This window comes from Perca fluviatilis, chromosome 1 (assembly GCF_010015445.1).
Source record: "Perca fluviatilis chromosome 1, GENO_Pfluv_1.0, whole genome shotgun sequence".
In the NCBI taxonomy this organism is placed as follows: Eukaryota; Metazoa; Chordata; class Actinopteri; order Perciformes; family Percidae; genus Perca; species Perca fluviatilis.
This window is the reverse complement of record NC_053112.1, coordinates 22,144,373-22,166,504: the sequence shown is the minus strand read 5'-3', so window position 1 is coordinate 22,166,504 and position 22,132 is coordinate 22,144,373. Positions and strand designations below refer to the sequence as shown.

The following is a 22,132-nucleotide window of genomic DNA, read 5'->3' as shown; positions in this document are numbered from 1 at the left end:
GGGAGGGAGAGGGGGGGTGTCGTGTCGCTACTGCTTTTTTGACATGTTTTGCACTTTGTATGTTCACTTGAAAAGCCCAGACAACTGAGACACACACTGGTGAATTCACAAAATGTACTTGAGCACAAATAGTCATGTTCACAAAGCACACACTCCCAAACACACACAGATGTAACAGCTGACACACACATACAGAGTCAGACACTCCAGAGAATGCATAGGAGTACTTCCCATAAGCCTTACCATGACGTAAGGAGACAGTTATGTGCACAAAGTAGGCTTTTCTCAGCGCTGCCCTGTGGCCATGTAGGCAGACAGAATTCACAACAATGCACCAAGGAACAGTTGAGCAACTGGAGACTTGGAGAAAGGGCTAATGTTCTCATTCATTTTTATGTCATGGCATCTCAGTTTAATGAAACAGTGTAGTCTAACAGGACTCCCTATCATATGACACCATTTCTCACATGAAAAGTGCTATATTTAGGCTTGTAACACATGATCATAACCTCTTATTGGCTCGACTGACTGTGCTTTTTGTCGTCTGACCCTCAAGGAAATTACAGCATTTATAAAACAGTTACCAACACTGTGTTTAATGGAGTTTTAAAGCAACTGAACATATTTAGGAATCGGGAGAAATAGATTTTTTTAATTCTCATGTGATCATGACCAAAACAGCTCTCTACATACAGTAGCCAATGCTGTAGGAACAATCTATGTTGCATCGAAGTGTTGGATACAGTTGGGCTACTGTCCTCTGATGAGCTCTATTCAGTGTCTCCATATGGTGTTCACATTACAGAAGCTCATCAGTCAGTCAGTCAGTGGCCGTTTTCCAGCGCAGGGCTTATGTATGTACTTACTAAGGGACAACTCAGGGGCCGTCCACACGGAAACGTTTTTTTGTGCAAACGTACATGTTTTGCATCGGTTGGGCCGACCGTCCAGACGAATCCTGCAAACGCACTGCCTGAAAACGCACTGCCTGAAAACGCACTTTTTTGAAACCAGGTCTCAGGGTGAAAAAATCCAAAAACTGCTCTCGTTTGGCTTCGTATGGATGGTGAATACGGATCCGTATCGATGATGTCATCGCCACACCCCTCTTTTACACCCTCTCCCACAGCCGCTGACGCACACAACTGCGTTGAAGCTAAGCGAGCACATCCCATCTCCATGGTCAAACCAGGTCACTTCATCTAAATACTGTGTCTCTGCTCCCTGACCCTTCCCTCTGGATTCTACACAAGATATATTGCTGACGTTATGTAGCCAACGTTAAACATCGCTAAAGTAGCTGACCGCTCCAGCAGCGAAGTAACGTTAACGTTAGCTGCTATGGCTATCTGTTTATAAAGTGGAAGTAGACAATTTATCAACTAGCTAGCTAATCTGTCTGCTTATCAACTCCTTGAACGGATTATAGTAACTTTTACCACGGCTTATTGTAGAAAGGCTACTGCAAGAAAACGTATAGATTATTAAAAAGACATCATTCATGGATCATTGATGTTTGTTTGACTGCCGATGTTAGAGCTAGCGAATGTTAGCGCGCGAATGTTAGCACGCTAACGTTAGCTCGCTGCTAGCACGCTGCAATCATGCAAAATAAAAAGCAATCCAACAGCACATTATACAACGTAAACAAAGACACATTTTCTTGCGGCGGCCTTTATAAAATGAGCAGTGGTGAAAGTTATTATAGTCCACGGATGTATTAACAGAAAATGATAATCTAGCTAGTCATGTTATGATGGGAAGTGGAAGTGACTATACTCCGTTTTTTGGTCAATTTCTGTAGCAGAAACAGCGCCGCCTATAGGCCTGGCATATGAAGTAGCGTATTGAGTCATTTACAAGTGGATTCGTTTGGACGCAACTATTCTTGAAACGAATCCAGGGAAGACGGGTAAAAAAAAGATCGTTTTGGTACGTGTGGATGGGGCCTCAGTGTTGATATCATGGATGTGTTTGTTTGAAGTTTATTTGTCATTTCCAACTTTTAAAAAATAAATAAAGCTGAACTTAAATGTAGTTTATTCAGGTCTAACGTTTAAAAAAAACCAACAAAAATATCAAAATAAAACACAAAAACAACTTCAGTGTATGGGGGAAATTTAAAGGTTTTGAAGGAAATTCAAAAGTTGTCTGGAGAACTGCATTTTCATTTCTTACTTTTTTTAGATTAGATTTAATAAAAACAAAAAAAAGGTAGTTATTATCTTGGTGGCAGATAATGTATCCAGTCATCTGCAAAAAGAACCACAAATGCTGCTAAATGCTAAATCCACTATGTTCACACGCTAGTCTCTAACTGTGTTGTTCTGCCGCTTGGTGCTCGGCAGGTAGTGTATACTGGGCTCTTCAGAGCTTTTCCTCTAAAAACAGCTGACTGCTGCTGTCAAAAACGATGCAACGAGAGCAGTGAGAGTGAACCAAAACAGTCAAGTTGAGGGCTGGACAGCTAAACAATGAGCTGAAACTTGCTATCAAGCTCCGTAAAGCCGTGGGGAGCTGCAGATTTAGGTGATAATTCTCTGTTGGTTTAGAACTACCAGTGACCCCCTGTATAGACACTTTAAGGTGCTAATAAAAATGGAAATATGAACATGTACATTTCCATGACACTTGGGCAACTCCATCTGTCTAGGAAGACCGTAGGATATGATCAAGAGCTCCTGAACAGCATCTGAATTAGCTTTATGGTGGACAACATTTTGGTTTTTAAGAGGAAGTTTGTTGACAGTTTAAAGTTGGCTACAGACTTTTAATCCTGTTGACTAGCTGTGTTCAAACATCCTTCCCAGAAACTTTAAATTTTTCATTAGTGAAATGCAGTTGTGCAGCCCACTATTAATGTCTTTCTTAAAGCATATCTGCGTTATGCCTACTGCTGTAGCTGGATCATTGCTGCTCTGATGGGAACAGTTCAGATTTGGGTAAGGCTTTGCTTGGGCCTGACGGTGGAGGGTTGAGGGAAGGGGAGGTCTAAAGGGCATTATGCTGATGATGAGGCGCTACAGCCGCAGCAGTACAATAGGTTGTATTGTCTGACACCGCCAGCCCAGATCACATTCAGTTCACTGCGAGTTCATTTTCCTTATCCTGGCTGGAGCATGTTGGTGACCACACCCTCATTAACCAACCAACCCACCCAGCTGCCCACCCTCAGACTGGGTAGTAAAGCCCCATGTACCAAGTGTAGTTATTGGTTAATGGCGTGTGGGTTGTTTTTGTCAGTGGAGGCTGAGGGTGAACACCCTCGCGCAATACTGAAATCCCTTGTGTATTTAAACCGTGTTTGGGCTTCATAGTTGGCCCCAGCAGCTGTTCTAAGCTGATGTTTCTCTGCATGGATTTTGCCCGGTTTCTTTATCTCTCACATTTCGCCTTCCCTCTGTGCAAACATCCCATAATTCTCATGACCTCATCGCAATGTATTCCTGCTTCAAATGGACCCCTCTCTCTCTCTCTCTCTCTCTCTCTCTCTCTCTCTCTCTCTCTCTCTCTCTCTCTCTCTCTCTCTCTCTCTCTCTCTCTCTCTGTACATACACACACACACACACACACACACAGGCCAGCAACATTGAGTTCACACACTGTCATGACATCACCGATCACCCTTGGCCAGTGAACCCCACCCCAGCTTTCTCACTGAAGCTCTGTTCATCCTATGAGGCAGAATAGTTTACAGATGCTAAAGTTGTGTCTTCATGTCTGCATCAGTACAAATGTGGTACCACTCCTTTTTTTATGTTTTTAGTCTGTGATGTTTTCATTATAATATGCAGTAAATCCTCACTTTCCCTCTCACATGGCTGGTCATCACCAGCAGCCTTGCACTCTGACACACCTTGACCCTTGACCCCCTCCTCATTATGGCAGTGCCCAGGGCCACGTGTATCGATCTCAGCCCCATTGCTCAGCGCGGTCCTGCTGTTTAAACATCCACTCAGCGCGGTGAACTATCTCTGGAGCTGCTGGAGGATTTTTTGGCATAAATTGACAGCTTAAAATGCATGTTGAGAAATGTCGAAATTTTTAAAGTGCAGCTACCGTGTTCCTTTCTTTAATAAAAAAATTAGACATATAGGATGAAGAATGTGTTAAATGGGTAGTCATTGTTCTGGTGAACCTCCCAGCAAATAAGCTAAATAGTTTACTCTGCCTCAAAATACTATGCATGTAAAACCCAACATTGAGCTGTCACATCCTTTCAGTTGTTGCATTTAAAGGTCAAAAATGTATTTTTAGTAGAAATATATCGACAGAGAGCATTATATTATAATCTCTGGGAGGGTTTTCACTTTGGGGAAATGTACTCTTCCCCTAATAGAACAAGATATTTGAGGACATACAAGCTGATGCAATATTAGAGCTAACAAGCTTACTGGAGAAAAAAATCAGGAAACGGCATGTTTTTACAGGGATTTAGTATTAAGCATGTGTATATAGTTTATACATCTGTTTTTCATTGCATCTGGTGTGGATGAAAAATATGTGCAGGACTTGGCACATCAACAGTTTTTTCCCCTCATAGCTTAAATGTACTTTTTAATTTTTGACAACCTGCCACCCCTTAAGTGTACAATGTTCTCATCATTTTGCACACATGAAAATCACCATGCCTGATTCACGCATGGTGATTTACCCCACAGCAGGGGGTTGGCTGGTAAACGATTCGTGAACAAAGAATATCGGCCAACTTAATGGGATAAACTAGGCATGGTTCCCTAGAGCAGTCGTTCTCAAAGTGGGGTCTGTGGCACTCTTCCAGGGGGTCCATAAAAGTTTCCAGATTCATTAATTTGAATTATGATATTAACATTTTTTTAATATTTTTTACGAAAGGCTTCATGGTTCAACGCATAATATTTAGATTTTTTTTAAATATAAAATAGTTCATAGATTACTTTCTAATCAAACTAATCTATAACACTCAGAATCTGTAAATATGTTTAATTTATGTCTTATATCTCTCTAATACATTTTTCTTGTGTTGTTAATCACATAAGAGACTGTAGAGGTATGAAAAATTAGCTACGCCAAATTATTTTAAGGGCCATATATGAGGGGGTCCCCCCTGCTATAAGGGGTCCTTGGCTGAGAAAAGATTGAGAAGCTCTGCCCTAGAGCTCCCACTGCAACGACAAACACAAGCGCTGATATGTGTAAACCTCATCGGGCAGTCAGGGGGATCCATCCATATTAACCCTTGGGTCAAATTGACCCTTTTTCAATTTTTGTTTTATATCAGAAAATATGGGATGTGGAAATAAGCCATTAAGACATCACAAGGGTTAAACTTAAAAGTAGAGAATCTGCATGCATATGGTGACACAAAAGTGTGCGAAATTCAATGTAGTATGCACACACCAGCCGGCTAGGTGGTAGTGTCAAGCACTGCCACACAACACCACCAAGTCTGTGCGCCTGCATATAACCTTCCGTCTACTTCTCTCCCTCTCCTCTCCCTAGTAGTGCGAAACCAAAACATTGCGAAGGGAACAACAAAAGCTGGGGTGCCACCGTGACCAGATCGGAGCAGACTTTTGCGTTTTTACCCTTTTAGACGGGAACGCGACGGTGGAGCGTTTTTAAGATTTTCACTCTGGGGGGTCGTTTCACTTTTTTGCGTTTTTAAGCCCCCAAAACTTCATAAAATCTGATAAAATATTTTGTAGTTTTCACCCACGAGTGTTGTCATGTAAACAGGGCCTTAGACTGGGTCAGTTAGTGCGGCACAGTGGGGGGGGGGGTTGACATGTGGGATTCAGAGGGAATTTGAATGCAGTTTTTTTGCCTTGCCGGGTTTGAGGATGGTTGCCACAAAAGTAGTCTCTAAATAATATGTTGACCCTCCATTGCCACGTTAAACCAACCTCACTGTCATTTTAACCACCGAAAGCCCCTGGTGGACTGGGCAGCAAGATTTTATGTAAATATGTGCTCTACAGTCTTCTGTGGCAGCAAAGATCACAGACTGATGGCGCAGTTTCCCAATGCAATATTGTGGGCTCCAAAAACATTTCTGTCAAATTTTAGGAATGTAGTGGCTTAACCATGTAGTGTGTCAGGATGTGCATATAATTACATGGTGGAAACGAACAGCAAAAAAATATCAAACTGAAAAAGACAAAAAATGGACATGGACTTGCACAGGTGTTGTGTTTAATACTATGCTGGGTGTCTGCATACAAAGACCTGTTTGCACTTGTTTGTCAGTGCGTACAGCTCACACACATGGTCTGCACAGTCGTATGTTTTGGGCTGCTGTGAGACTCTTGCAGTTATGGGTAAATGATACTTTAATTAATGATACCTAGATACTTTAAGAAGTATCTATCTTAACTTTTAGCTGATTTAGCTTTACTATTTTGTTAGAAAAAAAGAGTTGAATTTTAATACCAATGTCACATACTAAATTGATTTTGTGATTTATTTATTTTTTTTAAGTAATGTTTAGGAGGCAATAAGTGTGGTCAGGTCAGATTAAAGCCAGTTTGGGCCATGGAGCAATGGAGAAAACGTAGACCAAGGTGCCTTGGTTTTTGGAATAAGTTTAATATTTTGTAAAAGGTCTTCCAGGAAAGCTAGATTTTCTGTGTTTATGTTTAGCAATGTCTTTTACACTGTATAGCCCGACTGATACTGGATATTTGAGGCTGATACAGATATTGATATTTGGTATTAGTTTAACCTTGATATGGATTGCTTTGATTTGATGCATACTAAGTAAGACATTTTACAGTTACAAAAATCTCTGGACAGGCTATATAATTGTGACATTGTTTCTAAATGATCTCAAACCTAGTTTGGAATTTCTCTACTGTAATTTCTAGTTACTTTGTGTCAAAAAATAATGCTTAACCCCAATAAGTGTTTTTTGTTGTTTTTTTCAGGTTCATGGTGAAGCCCTGCTTCATCTCTGAATGGTCAATGACTTTCCTACTTCTGTTTCAGTCGGATTTGACACTCTGTATGAGTTCTGCTATTTTATGTGATGCTGCTAAAGCTTTCTGGAGACGGTAGTTCACTCACTCAAGCAGAAGATTTTACACAGAGAGAGAGTCAGAGTATGTTTCTAACATGAAAAGTGGTTGCCAGCAGGGGTAACCACCGAGGGAAGTGGTTACAATGGTCCAAGTCAAGTATAGTTGCCAGGGGCAACAGGGCAGTTTCTCCTGTCAAGCCCTGTAGTAATAAAACTCACTAATTTAAGAGTTCCTCAGCAATCCTCACCCATGGCCAGTACTGAATGATTGGCAGTCCTTTGCTGGCTGATCTTTACGGTACCAGAGACCTCACAGTGATGACATGTTGGGTGGGTTTTCACTAGTCATAGGAAACCTTTTCTGGCCTGTGTAGTGCAGCCTGACCAGACTTCCTGTGATGAATGCTTCTGGACCAGCAACAGTCGTGAGTGTAAAGTGACTGACCATGTTGCCCTTCTGTTATCTTGCCCCGCCTTTTTTTCTTGTCTTTCACCCTCTCCTGCTATCTCTCCCCCCCTCCTGTCCAGGCTACGCACCAGCTGCTCCCCTCCTCCTCCTCTCCCTCTGCAGCCCTCCCTCTTGTTTTCCCATATGGACCTCAAGAGCCGTCTTCCACTGGGGATAATTAGAAGGAAAATTGTTTTTCTTTTAAGTGATGTTGTTGCTATATACAGTATATGTGTATCTCTCTCTCTCTCTCTCTCTCTATATATATATATATATATATATATATATATATATATATATATATATATATATATAAAGATTGGTGGTGGTCTGGTGTATTTCCACATTCAAAAAACATGTTATACATGTTATCTACAAACAATGCTTAAGTAAATAAAAAATGCATGTGTGTATTTCATATTTGTTTTGATGGAGTAAAGTAGGCAAATATTTGCTATCATGATTTTGAAAAGATCATCCATAGCCTTACTTAATCAGATAGTCTCGTACAAAGTTGATGTATGTGCGTTTTGTGTGTCATACACACAGGGTGTGAGTTATAAGATATAAATAGGCTATGGGAGTTATTAAAGTCTCCACACAAACAGTCCCTCTCATTAGAATGGGTTGGAGATCGAGTTACACTGATAACATGCGGCCCACTGGGAGGCTCACCAGCTCAGGCCTGGATGGATGTTTGGGTAGCTGGGTGGAGTTGCAGTCACATCCTTTTTAATTAAATCAGTTAAAAATGCTTATATTTATTTTTATATTTATTATTTATTTACCATAGTCATAAGTCAATCATATTATACTGGATAGCCTACTCCTTGAACTCCTCTTACCAGAAAAAAACAATAATTGAGAAGTGACCCAAACTCAGATAAAAGAATGTTTTGTTTACACTTTACCAACTTTTACTGTTGTAAAAGTACATTTGAAATTGATATGTGAGTGTCCAAGCTCTTATCTGTGACAGGCTACTTTTGAATATGGCAGTATATCTACCTGCGTCTGGTGTCATAAGTCATGTTTCCATCTAATTGTCAAGCTAATTTTAAGCGAACTTTTAAAATGTCGCAAAAAAATAATTGCGAATTAGAAGCGTTTCTATCAACTGGTTTAGAGCAAATAAACTAAATTACGCGAAGCGTAGTTATGTCACAAGTTGACGTTACGCATGGTTGTAGATTGTAAACCGGCTTGCTAAATCAAAGAGTTTAGAAGCTAAGTTCTTATAGAGAGAGGTAGCATTGTACAAGTTGGCTACCTGTGCAGATTACAGCGTTGTGGCCGAGACATTTGGTGTCAGTAAGACAACCGTTGACGGCTGTATATACGCGGTGTGCAGGGCCATACGATTCAAGCTGTTGAACGAATTCGTCAATTTACCCGATTTTAGTCAGGCTTGTTTGAATAGAACATGTTTGCAGATGCAACAAAGTGCAGCGTTATGGTTTCATCATATGCACTCCCAACTGGCTTACAGTGTAAATAAATGAACTCCATGAAGCCATAGCAAGAACACAAGCTTGTGAGTTAGTAATTTTCTATTGTTTGTATTTTGGCTTTGTCTTGAGCTACCATCACTTTCAGTGTATGTCTGGACTGTGAGTTGACTTCTTTCCAGCCAAAGCTCCCATAGCACGGGTCACTTGAGTTGTTAAACACTCAGTCAGTATGACATCCGGCTTTGCCTTCATTCATGCAAGCTTCAACGCAAAGGGATCATTAGACAAATAGATAGCTGAAGAAAAGGAGGGGACAGGTGTCTCCTGGTGTGTTACCTAGAGGCTGTGCTGTCATAGAAACAGCTGGCAACAGGATGAGGTCATAGTTTTTCTACCTAACGATTTACACACACACACACACACACACACACACACACACACACACACACACACACACACACACACACACACACACACACACTATTTATATCAACACACTTTGTTTTGGAAGCTTTAATGAGAGTGGACTCTCACTGGACAATTAACTAAGCGTAGGCTCTAAAATTATATTTGGTTATGTCATTTGAGATTGGATTGAAATGCTTTTTCTCTTCCCACTTGATTAAACGGTTGCTTACTTTAAGCTGGGGTTACTCAGTCAGGTCCATTATCACCAAATACTTTTTATAACCGGATTCAAACCCAGCCAAACCTCTACTTTCAATTCAGTTAGATGGCTTCTACTTCACTTATCGGCCAACACGCCCATGTTATCTGTTTGTTTTTTTCTACCTCAAGTAATGTAAAGTTTGTCGTTCCACACTTGCCTCTTAAAAATATGCCTTTATTTTATAACCCAAAACCTTTTAACTTATTGCTTATATCTCTGCTTGGGCCTCTGCAAAGCTGAGTGCTTTCAGCAATATTAAACATGGTAATGTTGACAGACTTAACAGATTAAACCAAAAGTATGTAACAGGTTAAAGTTAAAGGTCCCATGACATGGTGCTCTTTGGATGCTTTTATATAGGCCTTAGTGGTCCCCTAATACTGTATCTGAAGTCTCTTTCCCGAAATTCAGCCTTGGTGCAGAATTACAGCCACTAGAGCCAGTCCCACAATGAGCTTTCCTTAGTATGTGCCATTTCTGTGTCTGTAGCTATTGAGGAGGAGAGAGGGGAGGAGGGGGGTGGGGGCCCGGTTGGTGAGCTGAACTTGTTTCCTTATGACCTCATAAGGAGCAAGATTCCAGATCGGCCCATCTGAGCTTTCATTTTGTCAAAGGCAGAGCAGGATACCCAGGGCTCGGTTTACACCTATCGCCATTTCTAGCCACTGGGGGACCATAGGCAGGCTGGGGCATTATAAAGTTTAAAAAACCTCAAAGTGAAATTTTCATGCCATGGGACCTTTTTAATATGAAAACAGCTGCTTGTTTATTGTACCCAAAACTGCTTTTGCACAACATAGATGACAGATGCTGAATTAAGTTAGCCTACCTGGTAAATTATAGAACAAAGTTTAATTAATTCACTAAAACTGTATTCCTTTTGCCAACTTGGACATTACCAGACCATTTACTTTGTAGCTAGTATCTTTTTGCTACCTAACTGAGATTCAATACCTTAATATAATTTATGTTCCAGGTTTTTAAGGCAAAAATATAGACATTCTTCAAAAGAAACCTCACATTTTCTTTCAATTTATGACTCGATGCAGTGTTCAGCGTGTTCTGTATGGATTGCGCCAAAGACAACTAACTTGTAATTCTGAGTCAGTAATGTCCCTCCAACTGCGACCACATAATCACTGTTGGTGAGCTGAACTTGTTTCTGCAGGTCCTGTAAACACACACACACGCACACAGCCACAGACCTGCTGCTGCTGCCACACCTGAACCCAACTGTCATAACTACTAATGTTGTGACACACACACAGGCAGGCAGTGAATCCCCAGGGTGCTCTTGAGGCACATTAATGTGCACTTCCACGCTCCGTCTTTCTGTGTTAGATTCACTGTGTACAGCCACGCAGTCTCCCATGGGTGAAAATGTGATGTACTTGTAGCCAGTTTCTGTCTCTCTACCCACATGCTCACACACTCGGTTGTAACCGGTTTTTCACACACACACACACACACACACACACACACACACACACACACACACACACACACACACACACACACACACACACACACACACACACACAGTGGAAAATACACACATTGTAACTTACAGGCGTGACTTGCTCGCGAAGTCAGCTGTTAGTCATGGCTCAGCTGAACCAAGTTAATTGGCAGAAACACACTTTTTTTGAAGAATTAAAACCCCATCTTCCACACAACTGAAGAATCTTTGTTTTTCTATTCGTACTTGGAATGGAATAATGGAAGACATTCTTTTGGGAGATGACACGGCAGTTTCACAGTGCGTCGTGGTGACGATCAGCTAAGAATCCCACCTACATTGAGGGGGTACTATCTGCAGTGGAAAACAAAATCAAGAAAAGTACCTAGTACTAGGGCTGGGCGATAAAACGATAACGATATGTATCGCGATAGACACGTAATCAATATCAATAGAAAATGCGTTCGATAAAACGTTCGATAACTTGTTTTTCTTCTTCGGAAGAAACCAGAAGTTGTGAAGCAAGTTTGGTTGCATGAACAAAGGCACTCACTCTCTGGTAACCTAGCAACGTAGGGAGTGACACTCTAACAGCCAATCATGTAACAGTATCAAGTTTGGTTGGGCACAATCGCTGTCTCGTGTTGGATTCTACCATTCTACAATAACAGAACCGCGGCGTAGCGATAAGTGGAAAGTGAGTGCCGCAGCGAGCGAGGAAATTGTTGATAAAACAGGAAAAGTCAGTATGGCAGTTTTGGGGATTTTATAAGTCTGACCGTCCTCCCCACCAACACTACCGCAAACTTGTTTTACCACCTTAGCCGCGCTCACACTTTGGAGCAAAGCCGTATTCGCCAGCAACGTCCAACAACATCTGCAGCTGCTACACCGCACAAGCAGCAGACCGCCATGGAGAGGTACTCAGCATCAGCGCCTTACTAAACGCTACAAAGAAATAACGGAGGCAGACGTGCTGAGCACTGTCCAGAAGCCAGGTTACCAACCTAGCACTAAACCTGCAGAAAATAGTTCTTCTCAGGTTTCAGGTTTCTCTATGTTTATATTTAACACTTTGCACCATTTTATTACACCTTATTAAGCAATTCTTACTTATTCATTCTTCACTGTGATTTTAGACTTATGTTTACATTTTAATTATTTGAGTGATTTCCATGGTTGTGTTGACATTTCTGCTTTTATAACTGGGGATTATAATCAGAGCAATGTTAAGTTTAAAATAAAAATGTTTAAATTTAATATATTTTTCTCCTGGTCCTTATTTTAAATAGGTCATAAAAAATATCAATAATTATCGATATCGACCGATATGAAACACTTATATCGTGATACAGTTTTCAGCCATATCGCCCAGCCCTACCTAGTACCAAAAGCGAGTTGAGTTCATCCCTACCGTGCAGTGGAAATACAGCAATTGTGAGCATGTTAGCATGCACTAGCATTTAGCTCCGTACAGCCAGAGCACAGAGCTGTTAACATGGCTGTATATTTTGAATAATTGATCAAAACAATTGCTACATCCTGCCAGTCCCAGACTGTCACGCCTCACTTCACTGATATCTACACAGTATAGTCTAGAAAAAGGAGAAATTACACATGCAGCGTGAGACACTATACAAGACGGACTTTCCGTTGTACACAGAAACTGAAGGCTACAGATGAAGAACAAAATCCTCTGAAGATATACATCAGACAGTGTATATCAGGACAGCTTGTCACATGATTTGCACTTGGTATTTAGGAAGACCCTGTGTGACTTGCCATCAGACAGAGTGTTGATCTCTTCAGCACCACTTCACTGTCACCAGTGCACTCCAACTTCTTAAACACACACACACACGGTCATTTACTTCCCCATACCATTTAAACACACTTGATCCATTTGAACTGCTTAATTTGGGAAAGCCAAATATCCAACCAAATTACAAAAATCATTAACATGCATACCATAATTTATGTTGGACAGTTGTAATTTGCATGCATTTATTATTTTTTTTTACCCCTTAAGGCCAATTTGTACTATTTTTATTTCTATTTTCCAATTAGAATGGAAACACTGACCTGAAGCTCCACAGCCAGCTTAATATCCAACACAAATGCCTCTTGCATACTGCTGTTTAACTAAACTGTGAACCCCTGGCCTCCTTCTTTTCCTCCTTTTTCCTCCTCTCAGGGCTTCATCCCTTCCTCCCTCTCCCTCGTTTCCTCCCTGGCCATCACACTCACCCCTGCTTTCCAACACATACACAGTGTGGCTTGCTTTTGCCTTAGATGCAGGATGTCTGGAGGCATAAGTCATAAGTGTGTTTTTAAAAAGACACTTTTATGATTGTGATAATGAATTGCATAATGCATGTTAGAAAGATGACTTAAGTATTAAAAAATGTGGGGGTACAAGAAAATAAAACCCCAGCACTTGAATTGGAAACTGATTTTATTTTTTGGGAAGTTGATTAAGTGTGCACCCCTGTATTGTGTGTGTGTGTTAGAATAGTTTACAGCAGTAGCACTCTGCCAAATGTGCTCTCAATGAACACAATCTCCCTCTCTCATCTTTCTCCTTCCCCTCATGTGTCTGATGTCCGTGTGTTTGGAAGTGAGTCTGGCCTCCCAGCAGGCTGTCACATGCTCTTTTATCCATCAGTTGCCTCTGGCACTGTGGGTTGACTACCCCCCCCCCCCCTTTCTCCTCCACCTGCTTCTTTACCAGGTTTTGGCTGACCATCTCTCTTTCACCCCTCTCTCCCTCCCTCTCTTCTTCTCCCTCCTGTCTTTCTTTTTCTGGCTTTCTTGGCTTTTGTCTCGTTGAGAAGGGTGGTGTCTCTCTTCTCCTTTTCCCATGCAGTCTCATCCCTCCCTCTGCTTGTAGAGAAAGAGATGAAAAGGAGGCCGGGTGCAGTGAAACTAAATGGGCAAACATTCCCTCCCAAAGGCAGTTTTACTATTATCGGTGGGAGGAGCACACAGGGTGCAGTGTAAAGGAACGGAGTTTTGTATTTATCTGGGTTCTGATGTGATCATTTTGCAGTACAATCATCCAAACCTAAGTTATCACGATGTGCTATATTATCTTGATAATTATTTAATGCTAAAATTGACTACATTTCATTTATCATTTTCATTTATTTAATAGCGCATATAAAAAGAACATTAACAGAGCGATATTAATAATAACAGAAAAGCCAACAGAGGCCAAAAGCCTAAAAGGCTTATCAAGGGTCTCCCAAAGTTATGCTGAAAAACAGTAGTTTTAGTTCAAGTAAATTGAGTTAAAACAGTATTTAGTAGTACAATAATTCAGCGACTTGTAACATTAACTTATACTTTAGTCACATAAATTATGTATTTTTGTATAAGTTGTGTATAAAGCATGTTAGACAGTTTAATCATTTTTGAAACAATTGTAATTGTTAGTTACAGCTCTAAAGTTATACAGTATATCTTTCTTAACTGGCTGTCTACTCCGTTTCCAGGCCAACAGTGTGAGTTAGCAGTAACAAGGACTGCAATTGTAAGGAACTGGTACGACAAGTGAAAAGATGATAAAAACCTAATATAATAAAAGTGTTTTCCATTTATAGAAAATACCTTGTTATCCCATGCCTTCTATCAACAGAAAAGAAACCTGACCATTTATCACAAGCAGATCATTCTCTACAATCCTCATCTATCATCATGTGGCCCTCAGGATCAGTTGTAATACTGGTGATGTTCTGACTTCACCATCAGGACAAAAATGTTGATTTGTCCAATACTGGTTTATGACCAAATACCTTCAAAACTAATGACATTCCCATCAGTCTCAGCTGTATCTTGGGTTAGCTAATTAGAAAATGTTAGCATGTTGGGCGCCAAGATAGCTCAGTTGGTAGAGCGGGCGCCCATATATAGAGGTTTACTCCTCAATGCAGCGGTCGCGGGTTCGACTTCGACCTGCGGCCCTTTGCTGCATGTCATTCCCCCCTCTCTCCCCTTTCATGTCTTCAGCTGTCCTGTCAAATAAAGGCCTAAAATGCCCCAAAAAATAATCTAAAAAAAAAAAGAAGAAAATGTTAGCATGCTATCATGCTCAACTACAACGGTGAAGATGGTGAACATCACACCTGCTAAACATCAACATGCTAGCATTATCATTGAGAGCAAGATAGCATGCTGATGTTAGCATTTAGCTCAATGCACCGCTGTGCCTAAGTACGACCTTACAGAGCAGCTAACATGGCTGTAGACTCTTACAACATCTGAAAGTCCGAACCAACGTTCGAGTTTTTGTTACATTGTATACTTTTAATCCAGTTAGTTTTGGTTTCACAATGCAATTATGCAGCGCACTAAAGAACTATACATGACATAGCTACGTCCTGTCGCCATCGCCTACGGGAGCTGCGTTTCTTAACTTGCTAATGATTGGGTTGATTGAGTTATTTCCAACTGACTCTTTATAAAGTCGTTGGACCAAATGTCAATTAAACATTTGGTCAGCTTCCGTCCCAATGTGCTACAACTGTTATTTTGGATCTGATCAAACTGAAAAGTCTGATAGTCTGAACCACACAAGGTAGATGTGAAGGGCCCTTAAAGTCTTGTTACTAAAACACATAACTCTCTGAAGATATGAGGTTTCCACCTGACAACATTTGAAATAGGTTCAGCCTCATCCATGTGGTATTTAACATAATACAAATACATGGAGACTGATTAGGTGGAGACCCACTGTAGGGAGTGCAGTGAAACAAGTTTACACCCAGTGACTTTATTGCTTTACTACCTCTCCACGTCTCTCCCTGCTCTTCGTTTACCTTTCCCTTCATCCCTCCCTCCCTTCCTCTCTCCTCCCCGTCTTTCCTGCCAGGTTGGCTGTTGTCACCACTCAGGCATCTCAGGAATGCCTCCAGATGTTGTCTTTATATGACTCAGCTGCACACACACACACACACAAACACACTTGAACACATTTCCGTTCTTGTGCACATAATTGACTAGAAGCAGACATTGTTTTGACTTCAGGTGGAAGTCTGTCGCTAACCTCTGCACTGAAAAATCTCTTCGCAGTGAACAGATCCAGGAACAGCTCATGTCTCCTCCTATTCCCATGCTTTTCATAAGGAGCAAACCCAAACTGACAACAGATCCGTGCTTCACTGCGAATCGGCCATGCAGACCCATTTCTATCTCTTTACTTTAGAGTTAACACGCACGCACACACAGTAGTAAAGTACAGTAATATCAGTGTTGTTGGTGCAGCTCTGGAGGACTATCTTTCCACGCAGCTCATCAGATACCCCAGACCTGTCAGTGCAATTACCCAGACATCTGTACTCGGGTTGCTTTCACATAGACACTCATATAGTCTAATAACACACATACGGTGCATTCAGACTTTTCACAGAAACAAGTACAGCACCAAAGAGCATGTGATTCTCCAACTAATTTATACATCTCTAACTTCTGATTTATCTTTTTCATTTTGAATAACCTACATTTATCGTTATCATGGACATCAACATCTGTGTCATATTTTGTCATTGAATAAACCTCTTATTCAACCCCCGAACCACAAACTCTGCAAGGCTTATCACACTCTTTATCTGCACGCTGTTAGCCTGCAAAAGTGCATCAGCAAAGTACAGGGGCTGATGTGGTGCTAGAAAGACTTGGTAGTTTAATTTTCCTGATCTAAAGATATAAATACCCTTCTTGTTTTTTAATTGACATCATAGCTCAGTGCGTCGTTTTTGCTCCTCGTCCAAAATCATAAACATTTGTGATAATATTGGATACTTAAATTCTCAGAAATGTTGCATCATGTCTTTTCACTTGATGTCCATGGCTTTAGTTTTTACCTTCAAGTCAAAGGCCCTGCAAACCCATGGTAAACCCACACGGGTCATTTTAATTATTTTAGCTATTTTTGATTAGACCTCAAGACTGTGGGTTTGCAGCACCTTTAATAGTTCATATAAAATATTGCAGATGTCTTCAGCCTTTCTTCATGCTCCTTTCCCTGTTTAAACAACATACAAGCTGTACCATTTTCACCAACAGCTACAGTATCATGATCCGAATGAATAAGCCTGCTTCATCTTTCTAACACAATATCAGTGTTCGACTGCAACTACAGCTAATTTTCTTTTCTTTATGCTCTTCTGGTGTTCATCGGCTTATAGAGGTGTATGATAAGAACCAGTGTTATGAGAAACAGGAAGTTTCTGAGAAACTGCATGCTTACTTTATCTTCCCTTATAAATAGATCTTCAAAAATGTAGCCATGTCGTAAAGCCAAGTATTTTACTTGAAGCTGGTGTGTGTGTTTACATTCCAACCTGGGTTAATTTCAAACTATTACTGAAAAAGGTTACATCTGTGTTCTCTCTATTCATGAAAACAGTTTTTATTTTTTTTTAAGCATGTTGTGTACTAGCCGGAGGATGATTGACAGCTGTAGGGGCATCCTCACCGACTTAGCAGGGCAGCGATTGGACAATGATTGATGGGTGTCTGGACCGCTCACTGAGCATGTCTGGAACACATAGTGATTGACAGATGGCCTGCAGAGCTAAGGGACCTCCCCCTGCTGATGAGGAAGATTAATATATGTGTGTGTGTGTGTGTGTGTGTGTGTGTGTGTGTGTGTGTGTGTGTGTGTGTGTGTGTGTGTGTGTGTGTGTGTGTGTGTGTGTGTGTGTGTGTGTGTGTGTGTGTGTGTGTGTGTGTGTGTGTGTGTGTTTGCAGCAGAGTAGCTGTTTGTTCCTTTGCTTCATTTTCTCTCTCTCTCTCTCTCTTTCTCTCTCTCTCTCTCTCTCTCTTTTCCAGGAGAGGTTCTGTGGTTATGAATATCATAGAGCCACTTCACCATAAAACAGACGTGAGGATTTGTCATTTAAACACCTACCTCTGTCTACTGAGGTCTCGTTATTCCACCAAAGAGAACTGAAACATGTAAATGTGAACGTCAACTGTAAAATTTCCCACTCTGTACACATCCATACTTCTTTTAATAACCAAATTTACGGGATCCTTATCAAAAATGTTTTGTGTTCATGTTCAAAAATTGATATTGGCTATGCAGGCATGGATGGGGCAACTGACCTCCTCTAATAGAGAAGCTGTTCCAGTTTGCATTGATGATGTCCGGTCAGTGTGCGGACTTAAAGTGGAATCAGCAACTTTGTGCAGCACATTTTATTGTTTTCAATGAAAATACAAAGTTTGATAATGATTGGACCCAGATGAGGGTCAGGATTATGGGAGCACAGATGCTAAAAATGTCTCTTGGGGTTTGTCTGTGAGTTTGTTAAACTAAGATCAGTAATATTATAAGGTTATATGATTATAAATTCAATAATCTGATAAATTCTTTTTTTTTCTGGAATGTTTTGCACCTGATACTGCACACTCATTGATGAATTTCTGTACTGGCTTTGTTTGTGTGTGTTGCATTGGCGAGCAATAATCCAGGTGTGCATCGAGTACTCCTCCCAAGGTTTGCATAACAAAACAGCAGCTTCCTGACATGCGGTTCAACACATGTCGGGAGAGGGAGGGAAAGAGATTAGGGAAGGGATTTTGAAACAAAGCCTCCCCATTTTTTCCCCTTAGGCCAGAGGTAATGGTGCACACGAACACAGCACCTTCATGTGCCTCATTAGGGGTTTATGCCACTGTCTGATTTCCCAGCTTCAACATGAGTCAACTAGGCCTGTAACAATTATTACATAATTATCTAAATGTCCATTTCTTTGTCTAACCGCAATTAATTGCTTACATTAGCTAAAGTCATTAGGCATATGATAATTATTGATTTAATTGTTGATTTTGTTTAGATATGCCATATTGTAATTATATAAGTGATTATTGGTCGGACCTATTTTCTTAATAGGCTGTGTATTTGTGTTATTACATTATCTGGGTCACATAACAGTGATATAGCCAAAGTATGTATCCTGGGATTTATTCCAAACTTTAACATTTAAAAAAAAGTGATAAATAAATCACTAAAATTTGCCTGAAAGAGACAATTCTATTGTTAATCGCAATTATTTCTGAGACAATTAATTGTACAGCAAAATTTTGAATTGTTACAGCTCTAGAGTCAACACCTCAGAAAAGCAGCAATTATAGCTGTTGTCTCCCGACTGCTTCTTCTGTCCGTATGGTGCGTCCAGTGTGTGCTACATGACGAAACAACATGAATGGACGTGACAGATGTGTGTTGCACTTCAGTCCCATTTTTATTTGTTTATGCAATATGAATGAGTTTGGCAATTGTGTTTGTCCTGTCTGTCACTAAAGAGTTGGACGCAGCTCAAAGAATAAGGTTTCCTCCATGAGTCATGAGTCTCCAATTAGCCTCTTGTTTCTGGTGCTTATGTGAATAGTATAATAAAATATGTATAAGTATGTGATGTATGAGAGACTGAAAAACTAGAAAAAATGCTGTCTATTGCTATAAACGTATAAAGAATTCAGTCAGTGACCACATTTTTTGTCATTCATGAGCCATTTTGACTGGCACGCTTGACTGGCACAGTTGTGGCACTTTGAAGTTGCAGTGCGGTTGCTGTTCTTTGCCCCATTTCTATCTTCTTTCTCTGTCTGCTTTTTTGTCTGCTTCAACCCTGTGACTCTCTCAGCTGTGCATCATCTGTCTCTCTCCTCCCTCTCTTCCTGTCCCCATGCTGCTCTCTCTTTGTTTGTCTCGTCTGTCTTTATCTCTCTTTCAGCGCTTCGCTAACCACTTCTCTCTCAGCCTTTTGCATCATGAGCATGACTGGACAAACTGTCCTTTGCTCTTACCAGTGTGGTTTTTCCAGGCTCTGTTGCAGATGGTCCAGTTGTTGATTGTCCATTTGTATAGGAGTATTACTGCGCTGATAGCATTGGACTTGTACTGTATCCTCAAATATATTGTGTTCTTGAATTAACTGTGTATTTTCAATACTTTTCATCTAAGGTCAGAGTATTTTCTTTCTTTCACATAAAGGCCTGTGTTAAACCAGCCTTTCCTTTGAAGAACACTGTAATGTGTGGTTTGCTTTTTATATCCCTCTTCCTCCTCGTCAACTCCGTTCCTCTCTATGCCTCTCTGCTATCATGCTGTCAGTCAGTTTGACACAAATAGGAAATTGTATTTCCTTGCATGTTTGTCTTTTTAGCAGAATAATAAAAAAGTGGCCCATACGAAAGACATCTACAGGAAGTGATGTGCAAGTTACTGTAAATCCATTAGAGAAACTCTTTGCAGACCACTTGTTTTGCATGTGTTTCAGTTTTTAGTTGGTGGTTATTGTGGAAGGAAATAGAGAGGGGAGATGCAGAGGAGAGCAGGCTGGAGGTTGATTTAGAAAGACCAAATGGGTTAAAGGTCAAACGCTGGTAACGTGTATGATTAAAGGTGCCCCTGTTTACATCCATCTCTGCAAGCCCTGCCTTTGTTGCTGAATTGTGAATTTGTTTCATGACGAGTTACCATCAACAGAAATGGTGAAAGTATTTGCAAGCTACCGTAAATCTATTAGGGAAATTGTGTGTGTGTGTGTGTGTGTGTGTGTGTGTGTGTGTGTGTGTGTGTGTGTGTGTGTGTGTGTGTGTGTGTGTGTGTGTGTGTGGTCTACATTAGGGCTTTGACTCCGAACTTCGTTATTCGAATATAATTCGAATATTAAGAAAAATAATGATATTCGAACGAATATTAGCCCGCCCTATAATATTCGAACCTGTTATGGTTCATTATTTTTTGTAAATGCGTTTGCTTGTAAGACGTTGTTTTCAGTTCAGATTCCGAGGCTTTTTCCGCATTTCAAAATGTAACTACGCCGTGGCGACGACACGTCTCGGCCGTGGCTCGTTAGCGTTGCATTCCCCCTAATTCTCAAAGAAGGCAGGCTGGCCCAGGGCCAGGCCAGCGGCGTCTTTCTCCCGTCGCGTTCCGCTGTCTCTCCTACCTACACCGGCGCCGCACCCTCCCTTCTCCCCTTCCTACCTGCCTGCTCAGTGCTGCTGCACATGAGGAGAGAGCACAGAGGGGAGGGCGGGCTGCTCCTCAGTCACACAACAGAAGAGAAAGGTGACCGTTTCGGCGGCCACAGGAGAGAAATACTGGCGCTGTCTTTTCTACAGAAAGTCGCCAGATTTGTCGCTAGTCGCTTTTGTGAAAAAAAAGTCGCTAAATTGGCAACACCACACACACACACACACACACACACACACACACACACACACACTGGCTCGACGCACACACCAGCACACGAGTATAAACATCAGACCGCTTACGTAGGCTACGGTGAAAGCTCCGAACTTCCTGTCGAAAGCACACTGTTTGTGTTTAATCCAGGGTCTGACTTAATTTTTTATTTTTAAATGAAGGCATTTAATGGTCAAAATATTATTAATAAATATTCGAATATATTCGAATATTAATATTAATATACAAACGAACTTCGAATATGATTTTTGGGCAAAAGTCAAAGCCCTAGTCTACATCTGCCACTACTAGCTTTCCTACTATATCAGGCCTGAATCTCTGAACTGTCGGCAGTTGAGTTGCATTGTGGGCAATGTAGGCACCAGGTTTTGACAAGGAAGCAGAATGCTTGGAATAAAAAAAGAGGATATCTCTGGTTCTGCTGAACTGATTTTGATTTGTGAGTCTGACAGTGTTATACAAGTGCAATGCTGAATCAATGGAGTACTCCATTTTTTATCAAGCTGGGTCTTATTCTCATAATTTTTTTCTCAGAGTTTTTATTAAATATAGTTACTTTTACATTTAAATGTTTTGAAGAGTAATGACATTGTCAAATCATATTTTAGTTGCTTTTTGTGAGTTGATATGAATGTTGATATAAATGTAACTTATAAAGTAAATGGGCATATGATAACAGCTCATATCGATCGCAGATCAAAATTGTATTGTGGTCGTCTTTGTGATATCAGCAAATGTCGTATCGTTGTCCAAAGAATCAATATAATATTGCATTGTGATAAAACTTGTGATTAACACCCATACTATGTGTCCTGTCTCCTTGTTGAGTATAGAGAGGAAATTACCAATACCGTCTCATTGTCATGATTTCTTGCTGCAAAAAAG

At 40.7% G+C, this 22,132-nt stretch overlaps 1 protein-coding gene across 2 annotated transcripts in view; it reads left to right on the top strand.

The window, feature by feature from the left end:
• Window positions 1-22,132, top strand: part of pkn1a (protein kinase N1a) — a 56,559-nt gene that overhangs the window by 5,170 nt on the left and 29,257 nt on the right. Inside the window, exon 2 of one of the 2 annotated variants that reach the window (XM_039798296.1) lies at window positions 6,906-7,422. The exons of the other annotated variant lie outside the window; for it this stretch is intronic. Within the exon in view, the coding sequence (XP_039654230.1) occupies window positions 7,396-7,422 (27 nt within the window). The 5' untranslated portion in view covers window positions 6,906-7,395. The remainder of the gene's footprint in view (window positions 1-6,905; window positions 7,423-22,132) is intronic. 2 annotated transcript variants of the gene reach the window in all.